Source organism: Haliotis rubra, unplaced genomic scaffold (genome assembly GCF_003918875.1).
Source record: "Haliotis rubra isolate DU_JTF1 unplaced genomic scaffold, ASM391887v1 Scf174, whole genome shotgun sequence".
NCBI classification, from domain to species: domain Eukaryota; kingdom Metazoa; phylum Mollusca; class Gastropoda; order Lepetellida; family Haliotidae; genus Haliotis; species Haliotis rubra.
Window position 1 is genome coordinate 1,637,206 of NW_025765714.1, and position 27,458 is coordinate 1,664,663.

At 40.1% G+C, this 27,458-nt stretch overlaps 1 protein-coding gene across 2 annotated transcripts in view; it reads right to left on the reverse strand.

Moving 5' to 3' along the window:
• Positions 1-1,876: 1,876 nt before the first annotated feature.
• LOC124272921 (calcium-independent protein kinase C-like) overlaps positions 1,877-27,458 on the reverse strand; it is a 46,209-nt gene continuing 20,627 nt past the window's right edge. The window contains exons 4-16 of one of the 2 annotated variants that reach the window (XM_046708166.1): positions 25,479-25,632; positions 24,141-24,172; positions 23,717-23,796; positions 20,998-21,127; positions 20,504-20,643; positions 19,528-19,630; positions 19,057-19,235; positions 18,044-18,217; positions 11,154-11,308; positions 10,446-10,584; positions 9,381-9,569; positions 8,763-8,912; positions 1,877-8,543 (exon numbers count right to left, since the gene is read on the reverse strand). In XM_046708166.1, coding sequence (XP_046564122.1) covers positions 8,337-8,543; positions 8,763-8,912; positions 9,381-9,569; positions 10,446-10,584; positions 11,154-11,308; positions 18,044-18,217; positions 19,057-19,235; positions 19,528-19,630; positions 20,504-20,643; positions 20,998-21,127; positions 23,717-23,796; positions 24,141-24,172; positions 25,479-25,632 — 1,832 coding nt within the window. In that variant the 3' untranslated portion in view covers positions 1,877-8,336. The remainder of the gene's footprint in view (positions 8,544-8,762; positions 8,913-9,380; positions 9,570-10,445; positions 10,585-11,153; positions 11,309-18,043; positions 18,218-19,056; positions 19,236-19,527; positions 19,631-20,503; positions 20,644-20,997; positions 21,128-23,716; positions 23,797-24,140; positions 24,173-25,478; positions 25,633-27,458) is intronic. The other variant, XM_046708167.1, reaches the window with a different exon arrangement.

Here is a 27,458-nt window from a genome sequence, read left to right on the forward strand (position 1 = left end):
TTATACCACTTGTATAGAAGTCTGTTTGGGTTTAGGTGTAAAACATGCAGTCATATTTTACAGCTGTTGTCATGAATGTCCATTGCAGAGACCCCCTGTCACATTCTCCAAGGGCCATAACATTACATGCGTTTCAGACCATTCCTCATATGCGTGTATATGAATGACCAACAAACGCTAAAAACGAACAAATTCAGACGAGCGCAAGGTATCTGTAATATCCAAAAGCCGTTTGTACATTTGGACAACCTTCTAGGTGTACTTAGACAATGCACACAACTACTCAGTGGGGCATTATTACTGTAAATAGATAATGTCAGACACGTCGTAATATAAATGATTTAAGTTGTCAATGTAGTCCGCAACAAGGAAATTATTGCAATACACCAGACACTTGACATGTTTAGATTACTACTACAATATTACACAAAATAAGTAATTCAGAGAGTCAACAGAAGGCCTATATCTGTATATGCAAGTCAAGTGACAGATACATTACTCTGACACGAATAAAGATTCAAAGGTACTCGGCAGTCTTATATGTCTGTTTTAAGGTAAGATTACAGTATTTTACTAGTTAGAGTCTTCAACTTCAGGGGATGGGCGTGCAGGAAGTACCTTGGTGTCAGAGGAATTACATCTTGGGGGTGAGTCGACTGACTGTTGAGAGGATGTGAGTTTATCAGCGCTTCAGCTCAAGTACATGCCGTTTCTAGTTCTGACGTCACTATTCCAAAGGATAGCTAAGATACCACGTTTAACTGACTTCATCATCCCCCAAAGCGTGGTGAATATGGAGGGTTGTCACTCCTCTGTTTGCTATGGAACATTCCTTGTGTTCTTTAACAGGATCAACAAAGCTTGTTCCATTGTCCTATATGACTCTTTGTGGTAGGTCTCTTCGATTTACCATTCTGTAGAAAGCATCCAGGAACGCACTTCTGTCCAGGTATGTCATCTCCAGCTCATGTAGTGAACAGACACAAATATTCGTTTTGATTATCCCCTGCCTTGCACTGTGATAAAAGGCCTGGCATAATCCACTCCCGTCTGGCTGAAAGCACGGTTTGACTATTGGAGTCTCAGTTTTGGTAACGTTGCCATCATTGAACAAGCAGGTCCTGCTTTGTCCCCATGACATCTAGCACATTCCTGCTCCCATTTTCGTATACCTTCTTGTCCAGAGTCAATCCAGTATTTACACCACACTGCAGCCAATACTGTTTCTACTCAGAACATATTCAATATTTACTATGACTATTTTTTTTTTTATTCAGCACAAGACATTAATGCTGTCTGACCAGAAAGTAACTGTTTCAATTGACAAACTCTGTCATCAAGGCGAAAACATCTGGATGCCTAACACCTTGTATTTCTTGCAATTGCAACAACCATTTTTCTGTTGCAGGAATTGAAGTTCATCATCCCAATCACTTCTTGTAAAGGTATCATTACAGTGATGGTAAATGCCAAAGTAGCAGGTCACAGATCTTTACATAAGTCAGTCATTAAACTCTAGCAGAGTATGGTGCTCAGAAGTAAACATCATGAGCAGGGTGAATTTGGGATTTGAAACTCCTGGCACAAGGGCCCACACCCAATGTAAAAACACACCAGAGAACAACTTATCTAGATCCTAGCAAAAAGTAAGGGATGTTACTCTGCACAGACAATTGTGATGCCCCCAGTTGAATGGGTATCCTGAATTTGCAACAAATGGAAAACTTTCTAGAAGTATTCCATTTAAGGGAAAAGTGGGAGTGTGAGTCTACCCAGTAGCTGATCTTAGTTGTACTGGTTACTCGAAACACGACCACAATGTTGAGGGGACCACAGTGTAGAGGTTACGTGTGCAGAAGAAGAAACAGACACGGTGTATATTTCAAAAGCATTTATTTCAGTCACTAGCCTGTAACACGTGGATCTAAACTGTTTTCTATGAAGTTGAGAGTCTGTGACGGCACACTCTTGTTGCTAGATAGCATACGACAATAACAACATGGAAACACATCAGTAGCAGGACACCAATTTCAATAAAGATCGAGTAAATGAGTAAATATCACCTCATTGTAAGTTCACCTCTGAATAGCAGAGTCATCTACCTTACATAATATCCCAACTGAGGGCCGGACACACAGTGGGAAATACTCCCTCTGAGAGCCACAATAATGTCCTTGCATGCATGTCAGCTTTAGATCTCGGTATCCCTAGACAAGCATTAAACATATATATTATTCATATTTATTTATAAGTATATATTTTAAAGTTGCTCAACGTTCAGTATAAACATTTTAAATTATATCTTTAGATAAATATTGTAACTTTTAAAAAAGATTTAAAACAAAATATAAGTTTCAGACATCATCCAATCAGGATGAGGACATACAAGTATTACAAACAACATCAAAATATCGGACAAAAATGTTGCCATGTAACTGCCAAATTTAAGCCATTTCTGTTCTATTAGTAAACTTAGAATGAGGCAAATGCAGAAGGAACAAAATTGGTGAAGACTGGTGGTGTTGATCAAGGCAATGTCTTTATCCAGCTGGTTAGAAGATCTTCAGACAAGTAATGAAAGTGTTTCAGATCTGAATCATTATCGATACTGTAAACAGGACTTTGGTTCTGTAGGCCTTGAAGCACTGGAACAGGTGGTGTGGTCTTCCCCTGCTCAACACCACAGTCTTCCAACACTGAACCTTGCTGGGAGCATTGTGATACTCATTATACAGGCACCCCAGATTACTCAAGTTCAGATCTGTTGTCATCTGGAGAACATTTCACATTTTAGGTAAATGATAAAGTCAGTATTTAGGATAAATCAACTGGACACACGATGGTTAATGTAATCCTCCTCCGCCTCCTCCTTCAACGAGAGTTCAGTCTTACCCATCTGAGTAAGTACTTGAGTGAAACTGGGGTACACTGCCCGGCACCCTGTCTCCCACTGTATCCTGGTCAGATCAAAGCACATATGCAATTTCAGAGATTCTTCCAAACAAAACCATGGCCAAATTTGTTATGTTGATGGAAACAGAAATAAGCAAGCTGTTTTGCTCAAGCCTGTTAAAATCTGCACTGTTATACAGAAACATTTTATTAAGGAACAACAAATAGGCTTTCAGTCTGGCATACTGTGTAATATTGTGCAAAGTACACTCCAACAAGCAACAATCTTTTTTTGGAGGGCTATGCTTGCTGCAAGGAAGTGGAGAGATGTCTTCAGGTAAATATTATCACCGTACGTACACACTCCCTCATGTCTCATATGCCCCATCACACAACTTAGTTTCTCAACAGAATTTATGGCTTTGACATAATTTCATGCCAGTCTAGTTGATGAAGGCTGACTGTTGACATTGTCCCTTTGTGCACAGAGTAAAATGAACCATCAAAATAAATGTGGAGTTAAAACAGGACAATGTTATGTCAAGATAAAATAATTGAAGACATTGTATGCACAGTCACAATTTATACTAATTTAAAAATTGACTAAAATTATTGTATTGTATTATCACATTTGGCTTGCTGCGAGGCAGTACAACAATGTTATCAGATCTTACAGGATGAAAGGCTGATGATGATGAATGTCGTCCTACCGAGTGCTCCAGCACAGCACATTACCCACTGTACGTATGCTGGTGTGTACCTGCCCCTTAGCAATCTCAGTCACTAATAGCACACATTCTACCCATCAAGGCTATCTCATCTCTTTGGCAAGCGAGAAGGAGTGCCCAAAGCTTCACCAAATCATTGCTGACCAGGTGGCAAAAGGTTCCCTCCAATGTCCTAGGCTGATCCTGTCAGACATACAATATAACATAACTGAATGAAACCGGCTGAAATGTTATGAAATCTATCTGTTGTACAGCTTGTGTTGATGAGGACAAGCTGTCAGCATGGCAGGTGTGAAAGGTGGCTGATGGGCACCATGGTGATGGTGGTGTGAAGGTGATGAGACAGGGCGAGACCACACAGTGCAAGTCACTGGGCATGTATTGGAACTGGGGTGGTGGTGGTAGGATGCCAAGAGACAGGGAGAGATGCACCGCGACACACGAATGCAGGATATGGTATGCTAAGCAGGGTTGTGGTAATGGGGTTAAGAGAGGTTTAACGTTGCATTCAAGATTATTGCACTTATATAGCAGTTTTACATGGTTTCTTGCTCACATCTTGTATACACGACTGAGCACTTCAGTTCTTGTTTTATCCTCCTAATGCTGAATACCATGTTTTGACACCCTTCAGTAACATGGCCAGGGAGCAAACCACTGACCTTCTGCTCTCATCACAGACATCCCATCAACTAAACCATGAAGGCGGTCTGTTGTGAACCCAAGAGATAGAGAGATGCATCACTACACATACACTGCAATCTAGAGTATGTTGGTGGGCAGGGGTGTTGTGGTTGTGAGGGAGACGCCTAGAGACAGGGAGCAATGCACCACCACATGGACAGATATATTGATAAAGTGGGATAGTGGATGTGGTTGTTGTAGTGGTGAAAAGGCGTTGCCAAGAGACAGTGAGAGGTCCACCACCACAGAGACTGCTGCAGGGTCATATTGAAAGTGGTGTCGTGGATGTGGATGTGGTCATGTAAAGGTATCCAGCACCCAGGGAAGAGATGCACCGACACACACACTACAGGGTGTGACCACTGCAGAAATGGGACAAGGAGAGAGGGTTGTACCACCACCAAGTAGCCATTGGTGTACAGAGCAAGCAGACGGCGTGCAGAGCAAGCAGGCGGCATGCAGTCCCAGCTACAACCTTGCTGATGTCTACTGCTCCTGGCCTCATCATCGACTCATACTGAAATGTGATGTGTAGGCAGAGTAATGGAACTGAAGAATGGGTGTTATGGTGGGGAGAAGAGAGCTTGCTGCACCAGCTCTACCATGGATTGCTGTGATTCCTTTTTCTATAACAATGAAAACAAACTCACTCAACTCAAGACAGAAACAATATACTTGCCACCTTTACAGTGTGCTGTGAACTTAACAAAGGAATACAGTAAGGTTAAGACTCTGGCTCTCACTTTGATCTAACCAGGAAAATACATTCAACTTCTAGTGTATCCATGATGAATTTGTAACATGGAAATACTGTTCTTTGAGCAAGCCAATATGTTATAGAAGTACCCTCTGTATGCTGGCTTTGAAGGAAATACGTCTCATATTGCACAAATCGGGGATATTCCCACCAGGAATAGCTGCAGGATTAGATTTCCTTAATGATTATTGAAAGAGTTGACTAGAAGTTGAGCTCCAACAGAACAAAGTGTTTCAAACAGCAAATACCAAATGTCATCTATCTGGTTTCAGGTTTCTCCTGAAACATTCACACTTCTAACAATAACATGAATATTCAACTCCTCACTTAGCAAATGTTCTCTACATCAAATCAAACTATCACATCCTGATGGTCAGAGATTAAGAACACTCCAAGAAATGCATTTCCTTCTTTCTCAACGTAAGAGATATTTTTCACTCACAACTGTAATAACATGTTTACCATGACAAAATAGTTCATTCATGAACCAACAATTTGAACACATGAAATATATTATCTTTGAACCTGTTGTACAAACATAACTCTGACATGATCTCAATATGTTGGTTTTTCCATTAACTCCTTATTCAACTTGATTGAACTCTTTATGCTTGCTGAATTAGCCTATTGTTCTCTTCCTGGTTTAATGTCATTCAGGCACATATATGCCGTAGTCCTGGGTACTTTACATAACTCTACACAGATGACACAATGCACGGTGGCTCAACTTCTGACCATCAGTACATAACCTACCATTTCGGTGCAAAGACATTTTCTTTCAGAAGTTATGAATGTATTCAGCATGTTCCCTCCAAGATACAGAAATAAATCACACTCAGTGTTAATATCAGCAATATTGACCCTACAACAATGAGTTTCCCATATGGAGACTAATGCCCTGGCTGGGATTCTCTACAACCCTACATCTGGTTGGCCTCTGCACAACAGCCATGTTGAACATGCACACAACGTTCCTGTGAGTGACTCAATAAAACAATACTGTTACAAGTTGTTGATAGTCATACCCCTACTCAGTGTATGTGTGAGAGAGAGTCAGAAAGAAAGGAGAGAGAGAGAGAGGAGAGCATGGGACCTAGTGCAGTCTGCGAGAAACACATGCCTAACAACACAATGCAGATTGGATATGCCTAGGTTATCTGTGGCCACTTGTGTCAGGTGTATCATACCAAACATTTTTACAAATATTCATAATTTACACATAAAAAATCAACAGTCAAGGCCTGCCTAAAAGCCATTGTATTCACAAATATATTATATATAATAGAGAAATGGAAAAGATAGTGCACTCCTGTGAAAAACTTATTTCTCATGGCATGCCAAATGCATATTAAAGGGAAGAGCAATATTTCAAGGAAAAACATAATATAATGTTTTGCCCAATAATCTGAGTTTTAAATAACCATAAGTCAACAAATGTCTGCAGCCCTAGACCATACTTACCTATGGACTGGAGTATCATGATATATATTAACATCTTTAGTCTCTTTCCATGAAATATTGATTTGAGTCTTTAATATGCATATAGCTACAGCTTTCATAAACAATTATTAATAATAGTAATAACAGGAACACAACTGTCTTGATGCTAAAATACCCATATTGCACATGAAAAGTCAGTACTCTGACAATGCATTTAATGAAGGACATCTTGCAACAATATGACAATACTAGCCCTGGACTTGATGGCAAAGCAGGATTCCTACAAATAGTCGTCACCTTCTATGAAATATGTATTTTCACAAATAACAATTTACCTAGATGGTATTGAATTACATCTAAATGTGTAGTGTTTGATAGTCCACGAATGGATGAGAAGTTCTCGTCTGAAGATGACAAGTGTTATTTTGAGCTGCATGGTTACAGCATTACTACATTCAGTGAGAGGTTTGTCCACAATCTTTGTCAAAAAGACCAGGGGAGAGTTGTTGAGATAACAGTATTAAATGTAAAAAATAGGTCACATTGCAAGATGGCCACCACATTGATATGTAGCCCACAGGTCAACCATGCAGGCAGGGACACTGAACAACAGACTGTATATTATGATTTGGCAAATTAAACAGGCTTTCCACCAACTTTCATTAACAATGGAGAAATGAGAGATTTTTAATGACGGTTGTCAGGCAAACTTGCACAAAAAATTGGACTTAGCATAAAAGAGGTTAGCTGACATTTTATGCCATAATAGAACATTCAAATGCAAAGCTCCTTACATCACTGGATTTGTACAGCTTTAAGAATAACATTCTCATATACAACAGATCACTATTGATTTACACCTTCCTGGAGAATAAATATATTGGGTAGGGGACAAGTAGAGAATATAATTATGCATTTTCTTCAATTATTTGAGGGGTATTTTATTATAAAATGCTGCCTCAGATTTCTCTGATAGCTCATTATCAAATCTAAGAGGCTCAACACCAAAGTTAAAGAAAAGAAGAAAAACATCTGAATGCAACAAAAGATGCTGCTGAAAGGAGGGAGCAGGGTGATATAGCCTCCCAGAGTCAGAAACTGCCTTGTCTTAATTGACTCCGGAACCAAGATCAACTTCATGGTAAGTCATTCACCAACTTGGTTGAACAATCACTGCTCCTCTGTGAATCGCATTATTCCATGATTCTTAAACATTTGGTCGACACAGGCCAGCTTTCTGTGCAGCCTCTTTATAAACAAATGTAGAAGAAATGCTGAGCATGTATTATGACAAGTAATACTTGATACCTTAGAGGAATCAGTCATAACAAAATGAACACAGGGCTTAGAGTCAGCACAAACTTAATATCATCATGGGTAACAACAAAAGCCTTAACTATCAAGTGGTCAACGGGATCAAACTGACTCATTCTCACTCAGGAAGAAAAACCCAAAACAAAGAAGACTTGATTTGAATAAATAAACATGTTATGTGGTGGAGCTGTCCAACAGTTGATAGACAATAAACCAAAGTTAAAACTGTTCCATCTTTGCCTCCATACCTCCTACACAGCATGAAGATATCTGGAGTGATTCTGGGGCCGTGGAATCAATAAATACAGGAGAGAGTGCCATCTGTAGCGGCTGAAGGACAGAGTGGCTGGATTTGTCCACCCTTCAGAGAGACGGCTTCACAGTTCAAACATACATCTCAAGACCGCCAATGCTCAGAGTGAACTGGGATCCAATAAATAACTATGTAGGGCCATTGTGTGTGTCCATCTGTCTGTCGGTCTGTCTGTGGGAAGGGGTGCTGGTAGATGGGGTGGGAGACACTAGTGCCCTGTCCCCACAGCTGAGGCAGCAGCACATGTGCCTGCAGCGCCCTCTATGTCCAGCTTGCCGTAATCAGGGTTGATGAAGGAGAATCCTCGGAACTCCTCCTGGTTGATGGACTTCACCATGGTTGGATCCATCGGTGTCAACACAGGCTCCTCCGACGTGAAGTCCCTGTCAAAGTTGTTGGCGTCTGTTTTGTTTCTCTGTAACACACAAAACATTTCATATATAAGACATTTAGAAGCTTGGGCAACAAGGTATGAATCAAGGGCATAGGGAAAAAAGTAACACAAAATGATTGAAAAAAGATTTCTTTGAACATTATTTTTCTTCTAAATTGCATGTGTATTTGTCGCTTCTCTATCTAATCCTGCTACTATCAAGTAAGATATGAAAACTTCTAGATGAGAAATCATACTTACAATTCTTGGTCTGAAGGGCGGTTTCACCTTCCGCTGTTCTAATGCCTCCCAGTCAATTTTCTCATGGAAAAACGGGTGAATGAGAATAGCTTTCTCACAGCCCTGGGTTTTAACACAGCCTAGTCGCTTTGCTGGGTTCTTTGTCATAAACTAGAACAAGAGAATAATCACATTAATGTTAGAGATCTGATTGGTTCATATGATATTGATAAATTACTTCAAATTTCTGAGCTGGACAATACATCCCCTAAACCCCAGATAACAGGTTGCACATGACTTTCTAAGAAGGGACAGTAAAACTGTTGTACCCTGCTATGAAGCAAGACACCTTATGTTGATTCTACGTAAATGAAATTCATATAACACAGCACAACTGAACTGCTGTTTGATGCCCAAATCAGCAAGATTCCAGCTACATCATTTTGGGCTGTCACTAACAGAATTATGAGCATTGTCACATGCTATAGTGTATAGGGTCACATGCAATAAACTCAGTTGATCAAATTCAATTAATTGCCTCTAAACACAAGCAATAGGGTATTGGGGAGCTATTCTAACCCAGCTTCCTACTGGATTAAGACAGGATGACAAGTCTTGACTACAGAAGACAATTCTCACCCCTTTGAGAATGGCTACTGCCTCCTTGCTGAGCCAGACCGGGTACAGCACATCATCGTGAAGTATAGACTCAAACAGGTCATCTTCATTGTCCGCCTCAAACGGAGGCTGGCCCGCCATCATCTCGTACATGAGCACCCCCAGTGCCCACCAGTCCACAGATGCATCGTACTCCAGCTCCTGCAGAATCTGGCAAACACAATACACATCAGTTTCTCTCACAGACTAGTTTTTGGGAATAAATAAATAAATGAAATTCACAAAACCATTATTCCTTGTTCATAAAAATGTCAACAATTCATGTGATGAAAAAAAAATCCAAATGTTTCATTGTTGACTGAAGCTTCATCATGACTTCTTGCTTCAGAGTGCATCTAGCTAGAACACATAAAACAACCGTTGGTCTGCATGGATGGTATTGTGTCTCGGTATGTCATGTGACGTTGCTAGTCTGGTGACAACAGACGTGAAGATCCGGGGTAGAATAGGTCTTCAGCAACCCATGTGCTTGCCATAAAAAGGCGACTATCTTGTCGTAAGAGGCGACTAACGGGATCGGGTGGTCAGTTTCGCTGACTTGGTTGACACATGTCATCGGTTCCCAATTGCGCAGATCGATGCTCATGCTGTTGATCACTGGATTGTCTGGTCCAGACTCGATTATTTACAGACCGCCGCCATATAGCTGGAATATTGCTGAGTGCGGCGTAAAACTCACTCACTCACTCACTCACTGTTCGGCATACTACTTAGTGTGACTTGTGATTAGAAAACCTACTTGTCATTCAAATGTGTCACTGAAATAAAACTTGTAATGATAAATTTGCCACATGTCAGTAGTGAGATGTACAGGATTGGATGAACTGAATGGTCATGTACAGTTTTCAGTGTCATGATGTACAAACTCATTCAGTTTGAAAATCCCTGCAGATCCATATACACATGGAGCTCTTAACACATAGATTAACACTACAGTTGTGTTATCGTGTTATGACCAGAATATGGTTTGTCATGGATTAAAAGAGCCTTGAAGCATCCAGACGATACTCTATATATTTATCTCACCTCTGGAGCAATATAGTCTGGTGTCCCACAGAATGTCTGCGTAGTTCTGTTCTCGAACATTCCCTCCTTGCACATACCGAAGTCAGCAATCTTACAGTGGCCTTCCGCATCAAGGAGAATGTTGTCTAATTTTAAATCTCTGTCAAGCAAAACAGTAAGGACTAGATATAGGAAATATTTTAGGAGGGTATATTTTTAACATTTAAATCTGACTTTTGTTATTCTCAATCAAACATTTTTACATATGTAAATATATAATAGTAACAACGTCATTCAGATTTGAAGTGTTTATGGATACTTGCAGGATTTTTCATGTCAACCTACACAGGAACTGTCAGTGAATTCATGCAACCCTGTCTCATTAAACCCAGATGCAGGTCCCATCAATGGACATTTATACATAACAGGCCTTTCTTACCCCTGCACTTTCATTACAGTACATCATGACAGAATACTTCCCATGTTTTGCTGGAACACAACACAACATGGGTTAACATCTCAAACAAGGAATTCCTGTCATGATAAGCCTCTCACACCCCTGAATTTGTGTCTCAACAGGGAATCCACAGGCAAATAAACCAATACAGATCTCTCAAGGGGTCAAAGAAGGTAAAGGCCAAAAGCCATTCATGAGCTGCCTTGGAACAACTTTGGTAAGACTCATGTCTGTTTTTACCTCTTATCTAACAGATGCAAAGACAGACTTACCTATAGATAATTCCATTTTTGTGTAAGAACATGAGAGCTAGTGTCACCTCAGCAGCATAAAAGCGTGCCCGTGGCTCGTCAAACTTGCGAGCTCTCTGTATTTGGAACATCAGATCGCCACCATTGACATATTCCATCACGAAGAACAAACGCTCCTGGAAAACACAAATCATATGAAGATTTAAAAATGTAATTTTTTGAGTAAAATTGATATTTTATACTTATCCTGACTCATGCTCTTTTGCTTGTCTCCTTCCTCTTGCGAACATAGTGGAACACTTGTATCTCCCTAATTGAAGCTCCCTTCAATGTAAAATCACTAATTAGTACACCACGAGTTACCTCCCTTCCACATGCGCGGGAACGAGGGCGCCACCTCTACCCATGTGCCTCACTCTCTCCTCATATACTGAGCCCAACATTTGAATTTACAGGGAAATCCAAAGTGTTATTTGGGGAGGATGGGAGGGCTGACCTCATGAGTCAGGATAAGTATAAAATATCAATTTTACTCAAAAAATTACATATTTTCCTTATCCTGACTCATGCTCTTGCTTGTAGAATCCAACAGGCGGAGGTGGGAATATATAATACTTTGGATTTTAATAATTAGTGATTTGAACTGTGATGATTGTAATAACCCTATGAGAACTTCATAAAGGCATTGAACTGATGAATTCCTGCTGCCAGCTTATCAGCTGCCATATAGAGGTTATTACAATGTACTTATTATGATAAGTATATATAATATTAATACAATGCTTAAGACTAATAGACTTAAGCTTGTTAATATGCTAGTATAAACTCCTTAGAGTTTGTTAGCTAAAATACTTTAAGATATAAACATAGCACTAAGCTTAAAATATGATTAATTTTAAGCTAATTATATAATAACAAACCTCTTTAGGGTTTGTTAGTTAAAATATTTATATGATATAGACAGTGCTGAGCTTAAGATATGAATAAGCTTAGCTATATATATAACAGCAAACTTTGTAGAGTTTGTTAGCTAATACATTTTTACAATATGAGTATAGTATTGTGCTTAAGATATAATTATCTTAAGCTACATATATAATAGCCAAACTTAGTATAGTTTGTTAGCTAATATATTTTTACAATATGAGTATAGTACTGTGCTTAAGATATAATTAACTTAAGCTACATATATAATAGCCAAACTTAGTAAAGTTTGTTAGCTAATATATTTTTACAATATGAGTATAGTACTGTGCTTAAGATATAATTAACTTAAGCTACATATATAATAGCCAAACTTAGTAAAGTTTGTTAGCTAATATATTTTTACAATATGAGTATAGTACTGTGCTTAAGATATAATTAACTTAAGCTACATATACAATAGCCAAAAACTCTGTAGAGCTTATTAGCTAATAGATTTATAATGTAACCATAGTACTAAGCTTAAGATATGATTAGACTTAAGCTAAATGTATATAAGCAAAAACTCCTTAGAGTTTATTAACTAATATACTTTTATGTTATAAACATAGTACTGAGCTTAAGATATGATTAACTTAAGCTATATATATATAATAGTAAAACTCCGTAGAGTTTGATAGCTAATACATTTTATTATGTTGATTTAGACCTAGTATTGAGCTTAAGATATGAAGTAAACCTTAAGCTAAATATATAATAACAAAAACCTTTTAGAGTTTTAATAGCTAATATACTTATATGGTATCAACATAGTATTGAGCTTAAGATATGAAGAAACCTTAAGCTACATATGTATAGCAAAACTCCGTGAGAGTTTGTTAGCTAATACATGATATAATGTAACCATAAAGCTTAAAATATGATGAAAACTTAAGCCCAATATATAATAGCAAAAACTCTTTTAGAGTTTTGATATCTAATATACCTATATGCTATAAACATAGTACTGCTTAAGATATGAATAAGCTTAAGTTACATATATAATAGCAAAAAACTCCATAGAGTTTGTTAGCTAATACATGTTATAATGTAACCATATTGCTTAAGATATGATGAAACTTAAGCCAAATAGCAAAAGCTCTTTAGAGTTTGTTAGCTAATATAGTTATATGATATAAACATAGTACTGAGCTTAAGATATGAATGAGCTTAAGCTACCTATATAATATAGCAAAACTCCGTAGAGTTTGTTAGCTAATGTATTTTTACAATATGAGTATAGTACTATGCTTAAAATATACTTGACTTAAGCTCATTATATAATAGCCAAAAAAACTCTGTAGAGTTTGTTAGCTAATGCATTTATCATGTAACCACTGTGATGATAAAAAACGAGCTTAAGCAAATTATATATAGCATGAAGCTATTTAGTACTGTTATAAGATAAGTAAAAATCTGTAAGATTGACTTATCTTCTCGAGGAACTGTCAACTGTTGTGCAAGGACCATGGGATCGAAATTGGTGGATACCTGAGATGTCCTCGGTGGTGATATCTCTCAGATAATGGTTGGCAACCACCATATCGGATCTACAGTAATAAACCCTCCATTATTTCAAATAACATTTGTGTAGATGAAATTGTAGAAGTTAGGGCTCTAATATCAAGAGTATTAAAGCTCATGGAGGGTCGGATTAGGTCCATCTGTCTTGTATGCGTAGTATGACAGTTCTGATCCAAGCGGAGATATAGTGCATTGAGACTACACTCTGCGTAAGTTGATGATAGAGGAAAAAAAATCTGTTGTATATTTTTCTTCCTGTTTGGTTTGGTGGAGATAAATTTACAGTGCTCTTGCTGGCCAGCGTGATAGCATCATCGTATCATGGAGTCAAGTATGTCATCCAGGCATGTTCATAAACCTCACTTGTGAGGTGTTGTAGCACTATATTCATATCCCCAAGTTAGTGCGTGAAACTTCCGTTTATTCTCCAAACAGAAACTTAGTAGGTTTACTAACCATCTAGTTGTGTTAGTAGCTTGATGATGAAATTCAGGTGTAGTCTGAAGCGCTGTGGATTCGATCCACTTATATCCGTCGTCTAGGTAAATCGTTGCGATGTCCTTGGCGATGTATATGTCTAACCGGGAGTTTGTGTCCTCGATGAACTTTATGTAAAATCGCCTGACTGCTGTGCCCTTGTCTAAACTTGACAGGGGAGGTCTCTAACCTGAAGAAAGCAGCCTAATCATGAAGGTTCAGGTTAACTGGGCTGTAAGGAGGCTTTCTCGTTCATTGATATAAAGTTGTCACTTGCAACCTATGTCTTGAACTGTGAACTATGCTCGACCTCTGTGTAGGCGTTGTTCATCGGGGTCCAATCAGAATAAGGCATTTTGATTCTGTAGAGTACCAGCTGTGATGTCACCGGTGTAGCAGGAAAAGGAACCTTGTATAATATAGTGCCGTCGTTGATATTAGAACAATCATCGGTCTTCATCGTAACTTCCGAAGTTACCCAGTGAGTGCCACGTGTTTCGAGGATTAATGGTAGCGAAAGCTTGGTAAAATACCTTGCTCTGTAATATTAATGCTGGGTAGGTTATTTTCCTGGCTGTCGTGAAAGTACTTCAGTTTTGAATATAATTCCGACTTCTTTATATATAAAGGTACAATAACTTGTAAGTTGTCAGCTTGTAGACTGTATACATGAATGTATCGTCATAATTGTAGAATTAAAGCTGAATTTGTTGTACATATTTCTTCTCAGAAATGTTGGCGATTATGAGTTATACTACTGCGGCTGTAACAAGGCTGCTGTTCAATTTCGATATTGAATTGTCTGCAGATATGCGTAATGGTCGCATGTAGATAATCGTATCGTCGTCGGGGATTGCATATACTAGCAATTTATACGGAATAGTTGATTTCTGTGAAGATCTATGAAGCGTCGTTGACAAATTAATACAGCGGCGTTCTGTGTTGTAAATAGCCTGTGCAATTGTCTTGGCGTAGGCTTATAGGCGGCATCTGGCATACAGTTGATAGACAACTTATGCGATGTCTTGAAACGGACTGAGGAGTAGCTATATATGGCGAGTGGCTAGTATATGGAGACCTTGGAGGAGACTTCACCGGTGAGCGCCGGAGACTTCACGAAGCTCTCGAAGTATCCCTTCTAGATCTACTGGTGAAGTAGACTTGGAGCCACTTAGCCTTCCGACCTTAGGCGAAGGTATCGAGTCAAAGTCCGATTAGAATATATATATATATATATATATATAAGGCTTGCTTCGCGAATGGCCTCTGTGTTTAACAGGATGTGGGGTCGTGGCGCTTCTCCTCAGCGGCGTCCCTTGTAGCTGGTGAGGCTCTAGCTCCTTCGGCGGGCTGACCTGGGACTTGCTGGTTCTGCATAAGTAGGGCGAGTGGATCATCTTATCATTTTCAGAAGTGGGTGTTCACGAAATCTGGTGATAAGTGTCTCAATGATCGTTCTAGATCTATTTAGGCCAACGAACATCGTCTCGTCATGGATTCAACTGAACCAATTTCACGATTGTAGTTCTTATTGTTGATATCGATGATCAACTTGTAGTTTTCATCGATGTCTTAAGCCTTGAAGAAGGGGTCCATGTTGTCGCGTGGAAAACTTCTGGCGTGAAAGTTCGGCAATTATGGTGTCTGAACTTTTGTGGCTTTATGGGATGCTATGTCTAGATTCTGTGCTACGCGGCAATGTCGAATTCGTCGGTAGGGTGATAGCATCTGCGTCGTCTTCCTTCATCAGGTATGTCTGCGTCGTACTGCCACTCTAGGAAGGTGATGTAGACTTGTGTGCAGACTTGTGTGGTAACCTGTGAAGGCGTCGATGTGGTGATATCTGAGGAGATCGGAGACTATTGACAGCCAGCGAAGCTCTTGAGTAGTCCCTTGACTCTGTTAAATGGCGATCTATATTGGTGTCCTTCGAGTGCCCATGAATGCCTTCGCAGCGACGCCTTCCATGAAAACGCCAGCTGAAGCGCCAGCGAAGCTTCCTCGCGTTCGATTGCTGGGGCGGCGATTTGAGCTTAGCGAAGGCTTCCGTGAGTCTGGTGGCTGAGTCTGCATCTAAGGATGAAGCGAGGAATGTGATGATCTATCCGCCGAAGGCCAGCAGCTGTACATCTGGGTCGCCGTCAAGGTGGTCTGCGACTTCCGCCAGCGAAGGCTGCATCGTCTTGGCTGCTCACGTTGACTGGAGGTGCCTCTAGAGTGTTGTCTAAGTTGGAGCCTTCGCGAAGGCTGGTACTCTGGGCTGGCTGCTTCTCCAGTCTGTAGTGACCCTCCATCCGCGACCATGATTTGCCGTAGTAGCTTCGTCTGGGATGGTCTGCGGCGAAGTAGTCGGTGCCATCTCTGCGCTGTTAGTGGTGGGGCCCTCAGGTAAGTCGTCTGACATCAGTGTAGAGACATCAGGCTGCATGGCGATCTCTGCTGATGTCATTGTAGCTGTCACCGGTAAGCTACTTGTCTCATCGTCGAGGATGATGATGGCTGATCATCGTAGAGGCCAAGTTCAGCGGCTGGAACAATCTCGGTTGAAAGTCCTAGTAGACCGTTGAATTCCCCTCAGAGGTCGGCGCTGCCCTGGGGGTCGCGAAGTCTGCGTTGAGTGTTAGTAGCGGCGGGACCCTCAGGAAGATCATCGAATGTTGATCTGCGCTGACATCACTGTTGCCGACATCAGTCATTCTTTGATGTACATCAGGAATGATGATCGGCTGATCATCATACAGGCCCAAATCTGCGATGAGAACAATCTCGGCTGAAAGTTCTAGTAGACCGTTGAATACCCCTCAGTGCGACGAAGGGATGTCTGGGGAAGCAGGGCGGCTTCTTGGAGGCGGACGGACTCGTCCCCGCCTCTCCACCATTCTAAGCGGAAACCCAGGCGGGAGGGTCGACCAACAGCAGTAGACTGGCGAGGGGTTCAGGTGTATCAGTCATGCTAGACTCTGCATCACGTGACCTATCTGCTGCGGCGTCTCAAGCGCCAAAGTAATTATTTATTAAAGGTAGAATTGGATAAATTAGTATCGCAGCTGCAGCGTGAATCACATGAAACATGGCGCAGTACAGCTAGGGCATATTAAATGCGGATCAGCAGCAGAATAAAAAGCGTAATGTGCAACAGTACAGAATTTTTATCAACGTAATCCACTGCAACAACCGCGGTCCCGTGCATAAACAGTAGAAACCGCGACTAAATATCAATATATAATTGTTGAAGATACTAGCTAAACCTCTATAGATCTCTATCACGAGGTAACTAACTAAATATAATCAAAGGATATAGTGTGTCGGGAGACACAAAGCTCTCACGTCCAGCTCACTGGGCGAAGAAGGAAGAGTGAGGCACATGGGTAGAGGTGGCGCCCTCGTTCCCGAGCTTGTGGAAGGGAGGTAACTCGTGGTGTACTAATTAGTGATTTTACATTGAAGGGAGCTTCAATTAGGGAGATACAAGTGTTCCACTATGTTCGCAAGAGGAAGGAGACAAGCAAAAGAGCATGAGTCAGGATAAGGAAAAATAATGAGTATCCCCTCGGGTGACATTGTCATTGCCTCATCAGTCCACGTCTACTTCAACGTCTACTTCAACATGCTACCATACTTGCCTTGATTAATATGGAGCCAGGTCATAAAAACATAGCTTTCAGAGTATGTGAAGACTGGCATGATACGCCTGGTGGCAGGAAGCCATTTTCAAAGAATGCAATAGTTTCAGTCAGTGAGTAACTGACAACGCATGTCTACAATCCGCAGCATTACTCATAAAATATCTAAGAAGTCTGTTGTGCCATGAACACAGCTGCTGTAAACAAACAGGAACAACTTCATTCCATCAAAACTGGCATCACTATGTGATAGCAGATCATCAGTGTAGGCTAACTAGCTAGTAGTATAAGCTACAGATGAATGAGTCAGCCTGGAACACATACCTTTGTCTGGAAAGAGGAGTGTAGTGCAGTGAGGAAAGGGTGTTTAGCCGACAGTGCCAGTATCCTCTTCTCTGTCATTGTACACTCCACATCATCATCTTGTAATATCACATCTTTCTTTAACACTTTCACAGCAAACACCTCATCTGTACCCTTGCACTCTGCCAGCATCACCTGCACAACACAACATGGGTTAACATCACTGGTTCATCATCACCAACACAACACAGGTTAACATCACTGGTTCATCATCACCAACACAACACAACATGGGTTAACATCACTGGTTCATCATCACCAACACAACACAATATGGGTTAACATCACTGGTTCAGCATCACCTGCACAACACAACATGGGCTAACATCACTGGTTTATCATCACCTGCACAACCCAACATGGGTTAACATCACTGGTTCAGCATCACCTGCACAACACAACATGGGTTAACATCACTGGTTCATCATCCCCAACACAACACAACATGGGTTAACATCACTGGTTCATCATCACCAACACAACACAACATGGGTTAACATCACTGGTTCATCATCACCAACACAACACAACATGGGTTAACATCACTGGTTCATCATCACCAACACAACACAACATGGGTTAACATAAGCTACAGCACCTGCACAACAAGGTGTGGGTAAATTGTGTTGGACAAGAATCAGCTGCATGACACTTATTCAGGTAGAAGCATAATGATGAAGTGTGACATCTACTTGTACAGTTACTACTACAGTACTACCATAAAACATATCATACCAATGCAATTTTGCTACTCACCTGGTATGTAATGACTAATTAATGAGATTTAGTCAGCCCTCAAGTAAAAGCACCAATGTTTTGAGGTGCGATATGCTGTGATTCAGCAACAACTGTCTATCTAATCTACATCAAGTGGAACAGAATGACACCATTTAGCATTTAGAGGAACTAAATTTTGTTTAATTTATTGATAATGATACAAACTGAGGGTGATTGTACTAAATACATGATCATACCTTCCCAAAACTTCCTTTCCCAAGAACTTTGATAAAGTTGAAGTCTGTGAGATGGTAACGCATGCGTGACCCACGCTCTTGTGATGGACTCCTAGCTCTCTGGTGGTCATTGGTGGATGACACCATCAACGTGTCCCCCATAAATGTATGACGACCTGCTTCCATTAACACATCCTCATCTGCAATAGTTATGTTTGTATGTTTAGTTTAATATAACAACTGTCAGAATGTCGGGTACAGTCTGTAAACATGCATGTTCAGTTCAATATATCAACTGACATTCTAAGGTCTACAAGCTCCTTTGTTCAGTTCAATATAACAACCATTAGAATATTTTTAACAAGCTGTGAGCTTCATGTGAACAAATCCTCTGTATACTACAAGATAACAATTCCAACACCAATAACTGTTCCACTACAGATTCAATATCTGCGCCACCATGTTTCACATGATGCTGTCTGGTTTACTTACATGCATCTGGCATTGCAGGTATTGGTGATGAGTAAGATCTTTCATGAACTGTTGTAGGACTCTTGTGGGGAGACTCACTAAATGAGGGCTGAAAAGCACAACACTGTAAAACATCATTGTACATCAAGGGGTCTGCAGGTTCTCAACACGTTTCTACTAGTAGTGTTTTCTGAGAATATGCCACTGTTTTAACAATGAACACTGCTGGTCAAAGCTCTGCATCCTCAATCATGCAAAATTATGCACTTTGATTTCAGTGAAGGTGTAATAGCAAATTCATCACTGTGTGTTATCTCAAATTGTGGCAATAACTTCTGAATAATAGATTCTGCATTGAAACAGTGATCATGCTTAGTCTATGTACGGATGACATGCTACCTAGAGGTAGACAACACAATAAGAATGACAACTTCTCCCTGTACATGTAACTTATGTACAGCAGTTATTAGTTTCCAGCCTCAACATGACAGTGTTAAGTGTCATATTGAACACCTACAAAATACCACATTATCTAAATGTAAACTTATGCTTTTAAGGTGAATAAGTGTTCTGTTTCAACAATGTGACATGTACTCAATAAGAAAAATGCACACTGGTGAAACCAAAAAGATTAACATTAACATCTTGACAAGAAACATCTAGCTTTCTATTAACAAACACTTGACAAATGACTATAAAAGACCTCAATATAAGAATATAAGGGAGGTAATTCTGATACTGATTCAACCTTCAAACATTCATTACCTCCCTTTATACAGTAAGTTATTTCATGGCTTGGAAGTCATGTTCAGAAACAATATGGTGAGAAATGCAGTGAAGTTAAATACAACGACATTAATTTTCATACCAGTGATATAGAAAATAAGTCCCAGGAAATACATCCATGTCTTACTGACTTCATGAGCTAATGTGCAACTGAACACAGACTGACCATTCACTGAGCAGCTTCCCTCTGGCACAATGGCAACATACAAACCTTCTTGGGCTTGCCACTGAGTTTGTCCCCCGAGATTCCTAGGTCGTGTAGAATCTGGGCCATATCCCGCATCCGGTCGTTAATACCACAGTTATTGGCCACATTCTTTTGACAACGTTTGTGGATGTTCATTTTGCATGCTGTAACAAACACCTCAAACATCATTCTCTCCATACTGGAAGCATTCACAGATAAGTGAGCAAGAAAATTAATTACTTTCAATACCTAATCATTAACTCTCGTCTAATCACCATCCACCCACACATCCACAGAGACAGATGGTCAATTGCAAACTTACATACCAAACTATTCATGGATATTATTTTAAGGATTAAGTTACCATTATATTTACCTAAAACTTCATTAATATTTTAACAAATTGTGAAGTGGGCATTTTGATAACATTTGTTCAGTCGAACATCATTTGGTTTTACAAAAAGCATGGCAAGAATATATGTGTAAAACAATACTTAAAATTTGTGTTTTGTACTGACCGTCACATTGCAACCCTTGCTTTATGATCCCATAGAGAAGCGAGCCACAATGGTCACAGAATGTGGGACGCTTGTAACTATGGACACAAAACCGATGAGGAACATTGATATTGAACCTTGTGCCCGTGGCCTGAAACAGTAATGGAGAAACAAATCACCAGACCGTATGGGTAAAGGGAAATGCCAGAAATCTGTCTTGTGTCACAGACAACATTGTGAAACAAATTCATAGCAGATTTACTGATAATCCGGTGGAGAATCTGTACAAGGGAGATAAACACTCAACATACACCTGAAAACATGGAGCGGATGAGTGTTGTCACTGTATCCACACTGACTGAGCACAATGACTGCCAGTGATTGACCCATGGTGGTCACTGATAACAACTGAGAACAAGAGTCATCAGAAGATGACATATCCCCCCGGCCCCCACATCTTTGAAAGAACAAATCATCTGACAGTTACTTAAGTCCAGCTTGATTTTAGACTAAGTGCAAATCGTTTCCATGGAAATCATGACAAAAATAAATGACAAAAATCTGCAAATAGCAAAAGGCACCACTTTGGGATCTGCCTCACATATCTGCCAAGTTTTGCTGAAAGATATTAAGAAGTTTTCGCGTTGTGCTCCGGAAACAAAACCCATCCCTTCCTTTTTGAGACTAAGTTCGAATCATTTCCATGGAAACCGAGAAAATAATAAATCACAAATATCTGCAAATAGCAAAAGGCATCACTTCAATATCTGCCTCACATATCTGCCAAGTTTTGCTGAAAGATATAGAGAGGTTTTTGAGTTGTGCTCCGGAAACGAAGCCCACCCCTCACTTTTGGGATTAAGTCCGAATCGTTTCCATGGAAACCGGAAAAATAAAAATGCCAAAAATCTGCAAATAGCAAAAGGCACAACTTTAGGATCTGTTTGATATATCTATCAAGTTTTGTTGAAAAATATTATATGGTTTTGAGTTGTGCTCGGAAACGAAAGCAATCCTTACTTTTTGAGACTAAGTCCAAAATGTTTCCATGGAAACCAAGAAAAATAAAAATGCCAAAAATCTGCAAATAGCAAAAGGCACCACTTAAGGTTCTGTTTCATACATCTACCAAGTTTTGTTGAAAAATATTGAAAGGTTCTTGAGTTATGCTCCGGAAACGAAGCCCACCCCTCACTTTTGGGACTAAGTCCGAATCGTTTCCATGGAAACCGGGAAAAATAAAAATGCCAAAAATCTGCAAATAGCAAAAGGCACCACTTAAGGTTCTGTTTGATATATCTACCAAGTCTTGTTGAAAAATATTGAACGGTTCTTGAGTTATGCTCTGGAAACGAAGCCCACCCCTCACTTTTGGGACTAAGTCCAAATCGTTTCCATGGAAACCGGGAAAAATAAAAATGCCAAAAATCTGTGAAATGCAAAAGGCACAACTTTAGGATCTGTTTGATATATCTACCAAGTTTTGTTGAAAAATATTGAAAGGTTCTTGAGTTATGCTCCGGAAACGAAGCCCACCCTTCTTTAAGACTAAGTCCAAAACGTTTCCATGGAAACCAAGAAAAATAAAAATGACAATTATCTGTAAATAGCAAAAGGCACCACCTTAGGTTATTTTTGACATATCTACCAATTTGGGTTAAAAAATATCGAACGGTCTTTGAGTTATGGTCCGGAAACAAAATGATTACGGACGGACGGACGGACGGACAGACGGACGAGGCGACGACTATATCCCACCGCATTATATGCCGGTGGGATAAAAAGGTACTGTATATAGCAACCCCATATATAAAGGTGGCCCTTGTATAAGACTTCGAAATCAATGTACAAGCACATCATCACTGCATACAAAATTCCTATAAAAAAATATATATTTTTTTATACGATGCTCGGTCTTGCACATGGCACCATTTTGTGTGTTGACACGTGTGACTCCAAATTGGTGACAGTAAAAAAGTTTTAATATTAATGGCGGAAATAAATAACAGTCTGTTATTTGTAATTTCAACATCAAGTATCTAGTTTAGAATTAACTGGGCTTAGTCTTGTTTAACTATGTTTATTCAACAGTCTTCAACACATATCTTTTCCACCACTTGTTAATAAATGAAAAACCCAAAGGGAATTGATTTCACGTTCACCGGCTAGATACCATGCGTTAGGTCACATGGGCAACTGATCAGGGATGGCCCAAGTTACTGGCTACAGTCTTTGCTACTTATTTACATATTTATGTAAATGCAGTGATGATATAAATGAAATATATATGTAAAATGAGATGCTCCTGTTCATGGTTACTTCCAGCTATCTAGTGATGGAGACAGGTTTTTCCTCACCCCATCAGCTGGCTGAGCAATCATCAGGCTCATCTAAATTGTATTTGCAGAATATGAACAAAGAACCCAGATACAAATTTTTTTAACAGTTATGCAAAGTTTTGCGAAATTTTATGCTGAAACAACATCTGTGGCTAGCTATCCCATGTGAAAGGCGACCCCCTTCAAACCAGGCTGATTCAAACCACCTCAAACACGGCACCATACAGTAGTGTCAAACTCAATGAAAAGGGTGGTGGTCTTTCATGGGTTGATGATGCTCAGCATTTTAGAAGATGGATCAAAAGTACTTTTATTCTTGGCATTCCTCAATTGAGGATATGCCAACATATTGGGTCAGCGTAACCTTATCACATGATACTGTAAGTGAAGCAAGAGCTCACCTCATCCCCCTCCTTGGTGCAGCCTGGACACTTGGTGACCACAATCTCGTGACAGCGTTTATGAACAACACAAGTACAAACTGAAACAGAAGTGCCAACAGCAATAACTAATCTCCACTTGTCATGCTAGCCGAAACTGAAAATGGTTTTCTGATTAGTATCACCGATGTCATCAAACTCGTAAAGTACTTCCTGTATGAGATTAGTCTTCAGTCAACAAACAGTAGATCACTTGACAACTATATCAATCTGTTATCCCCTGAGACCCATGTTTTCATTCCAGTTCGAGTCTTTCAACACACAACAGAAGATCATTTCCCCATTAAGGAATACAAATCTTTACAAGGAATTATGTTGCCTTAGATGACAGGCCGACTGTTGCCTCTTGAAACAACATGAGTTAAAGGTGACAAATGGCACCTACCTTGACACTGGTATCCCTGCTTCCCAAGCCCCCTGCAACACAACAAGATGCATCGTTGGTATTCAGTTCAGAGATGTCTGACACAGATACTTCCGTATTTCCCTTGCCTCACATATAGAATCAACATCTTAAATTTCCCATAGATATAAAAACACAAACAAAAGCTACACAGAAACCTGGATATTTGATCTAACACATTCTATATCTGCATATTTGTGGCTACTTCACTATTGTCACCAGTAACATATATATTCATCATGTACTTGTTAATGTATCCAGCTGTGCTTAACAGATCCATGAATATTAAACCTTACATCAGGTTATAAGCTGTTTGACTGTGCATTAATACAATGTAACACAAAACAACAGTACCCTGCATAATATTATCCCTTCTCTAAGTAGTACACATTGTTACACAGATCAAGTTATTCGCCAATATTAGCAACTGCACATCAAACATGTTTAGAATAGTTCAAGTGAGTTGTTATGTTTTGAGGGGCCATATTACTGTTATGCCTCTGCTATGATATAACAGTGCCAATGGGTTAAGAAAAAGTTAACCATTTAGCTTATATAAAAGTGATTGTGATAACCAATTATGTTGGCTGGTTGTTTAATGCCATGCTCAGCAATATTCCAGCTATATGGCAGCAGTCTGCAAATCATCGAGTCTGGATCTGACAATCCAGTGATCAACAGCATGGGCATCGTTCTACACAAATGGGATGTGATGGCATGTTTCAACCAAGTCAGTGATGCTTTACGAAAAGCTAGGGGTTGCTGAAGATAAGTTCTAACCCGGATGTTCACGGGTCAGAGAATGATGTGAACAATAAGCTTACGGTACTGCGAAGGGCCTTGTTTGTATAAATACATCTACAATAATCTACAAGTGAAAGAATGTGCTTTCTTCAAATGACTGAAGTTTGTTCGATCCCTTGTCAAGTTTAGCAGGTATGGTTTGATGGCAAAGGACCATAGCATACTGTTGAGCATGACTACCAGAGTCTTAGAAATGTCCTTCCCTATTGTCCAACTGAGAACTAATAGAATCACATTTAAGAATGTAAAATTATCTACAAATACTCATCAGTTGTTCTGCAAAACAGTGTTTTATGTCTGGCTTGTATGTAGCACAGAAGTAAGAAGGTTTTTGCTTTCGTGCAAGTTGGGGGTACATGCCAAATAGAAAATAAAATGATGTCTGGCTAAGTTTTGCAAATGAGACAGCTACACAATATAACAGATACAGCCCCTTGTCTTGAAATGTGTTATACTAGAACATGAAGTGTGAAATGAATACCATCAATGAACACACATCACACTTATTATCCGTACCATATAAAATCCCTACAAAGTGAGCAAAATGTTGGTTGTCGTAAAATTGTTGCCATGAACTTGTGTCCGTTGACCTGGTGGACCCGCCTTCGCATAGCACCACGCCGCCGATTGAGCAAGCCATCTTTTTCCTTAAATACTCTTTCTCTTTGATCTGAAACATACAATATTCACATGTTGGTGGTGTTCCCCGCACTGTACACAGGACACCATAACACAGCAGTTTCTGCATGGTGGACAAGTCTAAAGGGTAGATACACGGTTTAGAGAACCCTCAATTTTCTCTAAGCACCTTTGAGATTAGGGATCCCCTGGACCCGATGTTTTGTAGGGCAAGGTAGGATCCTGTATTAGTACACCCACTCAATAGATTCCGTGCTTACTGGCAGCAAATGAGCAAAAAAACAAACCACCTTTGCACACTTATGTCAAAGTAGACACCACCCTCTGCACCTTTATCTCAAAGCAGACACCACCCTCTGTAGACTTATGTGAAAGCTGACACCCCCCTCTGCATGCTTATATCAAAGAAGACACCACCCTCTGTACACTTATGTCAAAGCAGACACCACCCTCTGTACACTTCTGTCAAAGCTGACACCACCCTCTGCATGCTTATGTCAAAGCAGACACCACCCTCTGTAGACTTATATCAAAGAAGACACCACCCTCTGTACACTTATGTCAAAGCAGACACCACCTCTGCATGCTTATGTCAAAGAAGACACCACCCTCTGTACACATCTGTCAAAGCTGACACCACCCTCTGTACACTTCTGTCAAAGCTGACACCACCCTCTGCATGCTTATGTCAAAGAAGACACCTCCCGCTCTACACTTATGTCAAAGCTGACACCACCCTCTGCATGCTTATGTCAAAGTAGACACCACCCTCTGTAGACTTATCTGAAAGCTGACACCACCCTCTGCATGCTTATGTCAAAGAAGACACCACCTTCTGCACACGTCTGTCAAAGCTGACACCACCCTCTGCATGCTTATGTCAAAGCAGACACCACCCTCTGCATGCTTATGTCAAAGAAGATACCACCCTCTGTACACTTATGTCAAAGCAGACACCACCCTCTGCATGCTTATGTCAAAGAAAATACCACCCTCTGCATGCTTAAGTCAAAGAAGACAACACCCTATGTACACTTATGTCAAAGCAGACATAATCCTCTGTACACTAAAGTCAAAACAGACACCACCCTATGTACACTTATGTCAAAGCAGACACCACCCTCTGTACACTTAAACCAAAACAGACACCACCCTATGTAGACTTATGTCAAAGAAGGTACCACCCTCTGCATGCTTAAGTCAAAGAAGAAAACATCCTATGTACACTTATGTCAAGGCAGACATAATCCTCTGTACACTTATGTCAAAACAGACACCACCCTCTGTATGCTTATGTCAAAGAAGACACCACCCTCTATACACTTATGTCAAAGCAGACACCACCCTCTGTACACTTAAGTCAAAACAGACACCACCCTCTGCATGCTTATGTCAAAGAAGACACCACCCTCTGTACACTTATGTCAAAACAGACACCATCCTCTGCATGCTTATGTCAAAGAAGACACCACCCTGTGTACACTTATGTCAAAACGGACACCACCCTCTGCATGCTTATGTCAAAGCAGATTCCACCCTCTGTACACTTATGTCAAAGCAAACACCACCCTCTGTACACTTAAGTCAAAACAGACACCACCCTATGTACACTTATGTCAAAGAAGACACCACCCTCTATACACTTATGTCAAAACAGACACCACCCTCTGTATGCTTATGTCAAAGAAGACACCACCCTCTGTACAATTATGTCAAAGCAGACACCACCCTCTATACACTTATGTCAAAACAGACACCACCCTCTGCATGCTTATGTCAAAGCAGACACCACCCTCTGTACACTTATGTCAAAGCAGACACCACCCTCTGCATGCTTATGTCAAAGAAGACACCACC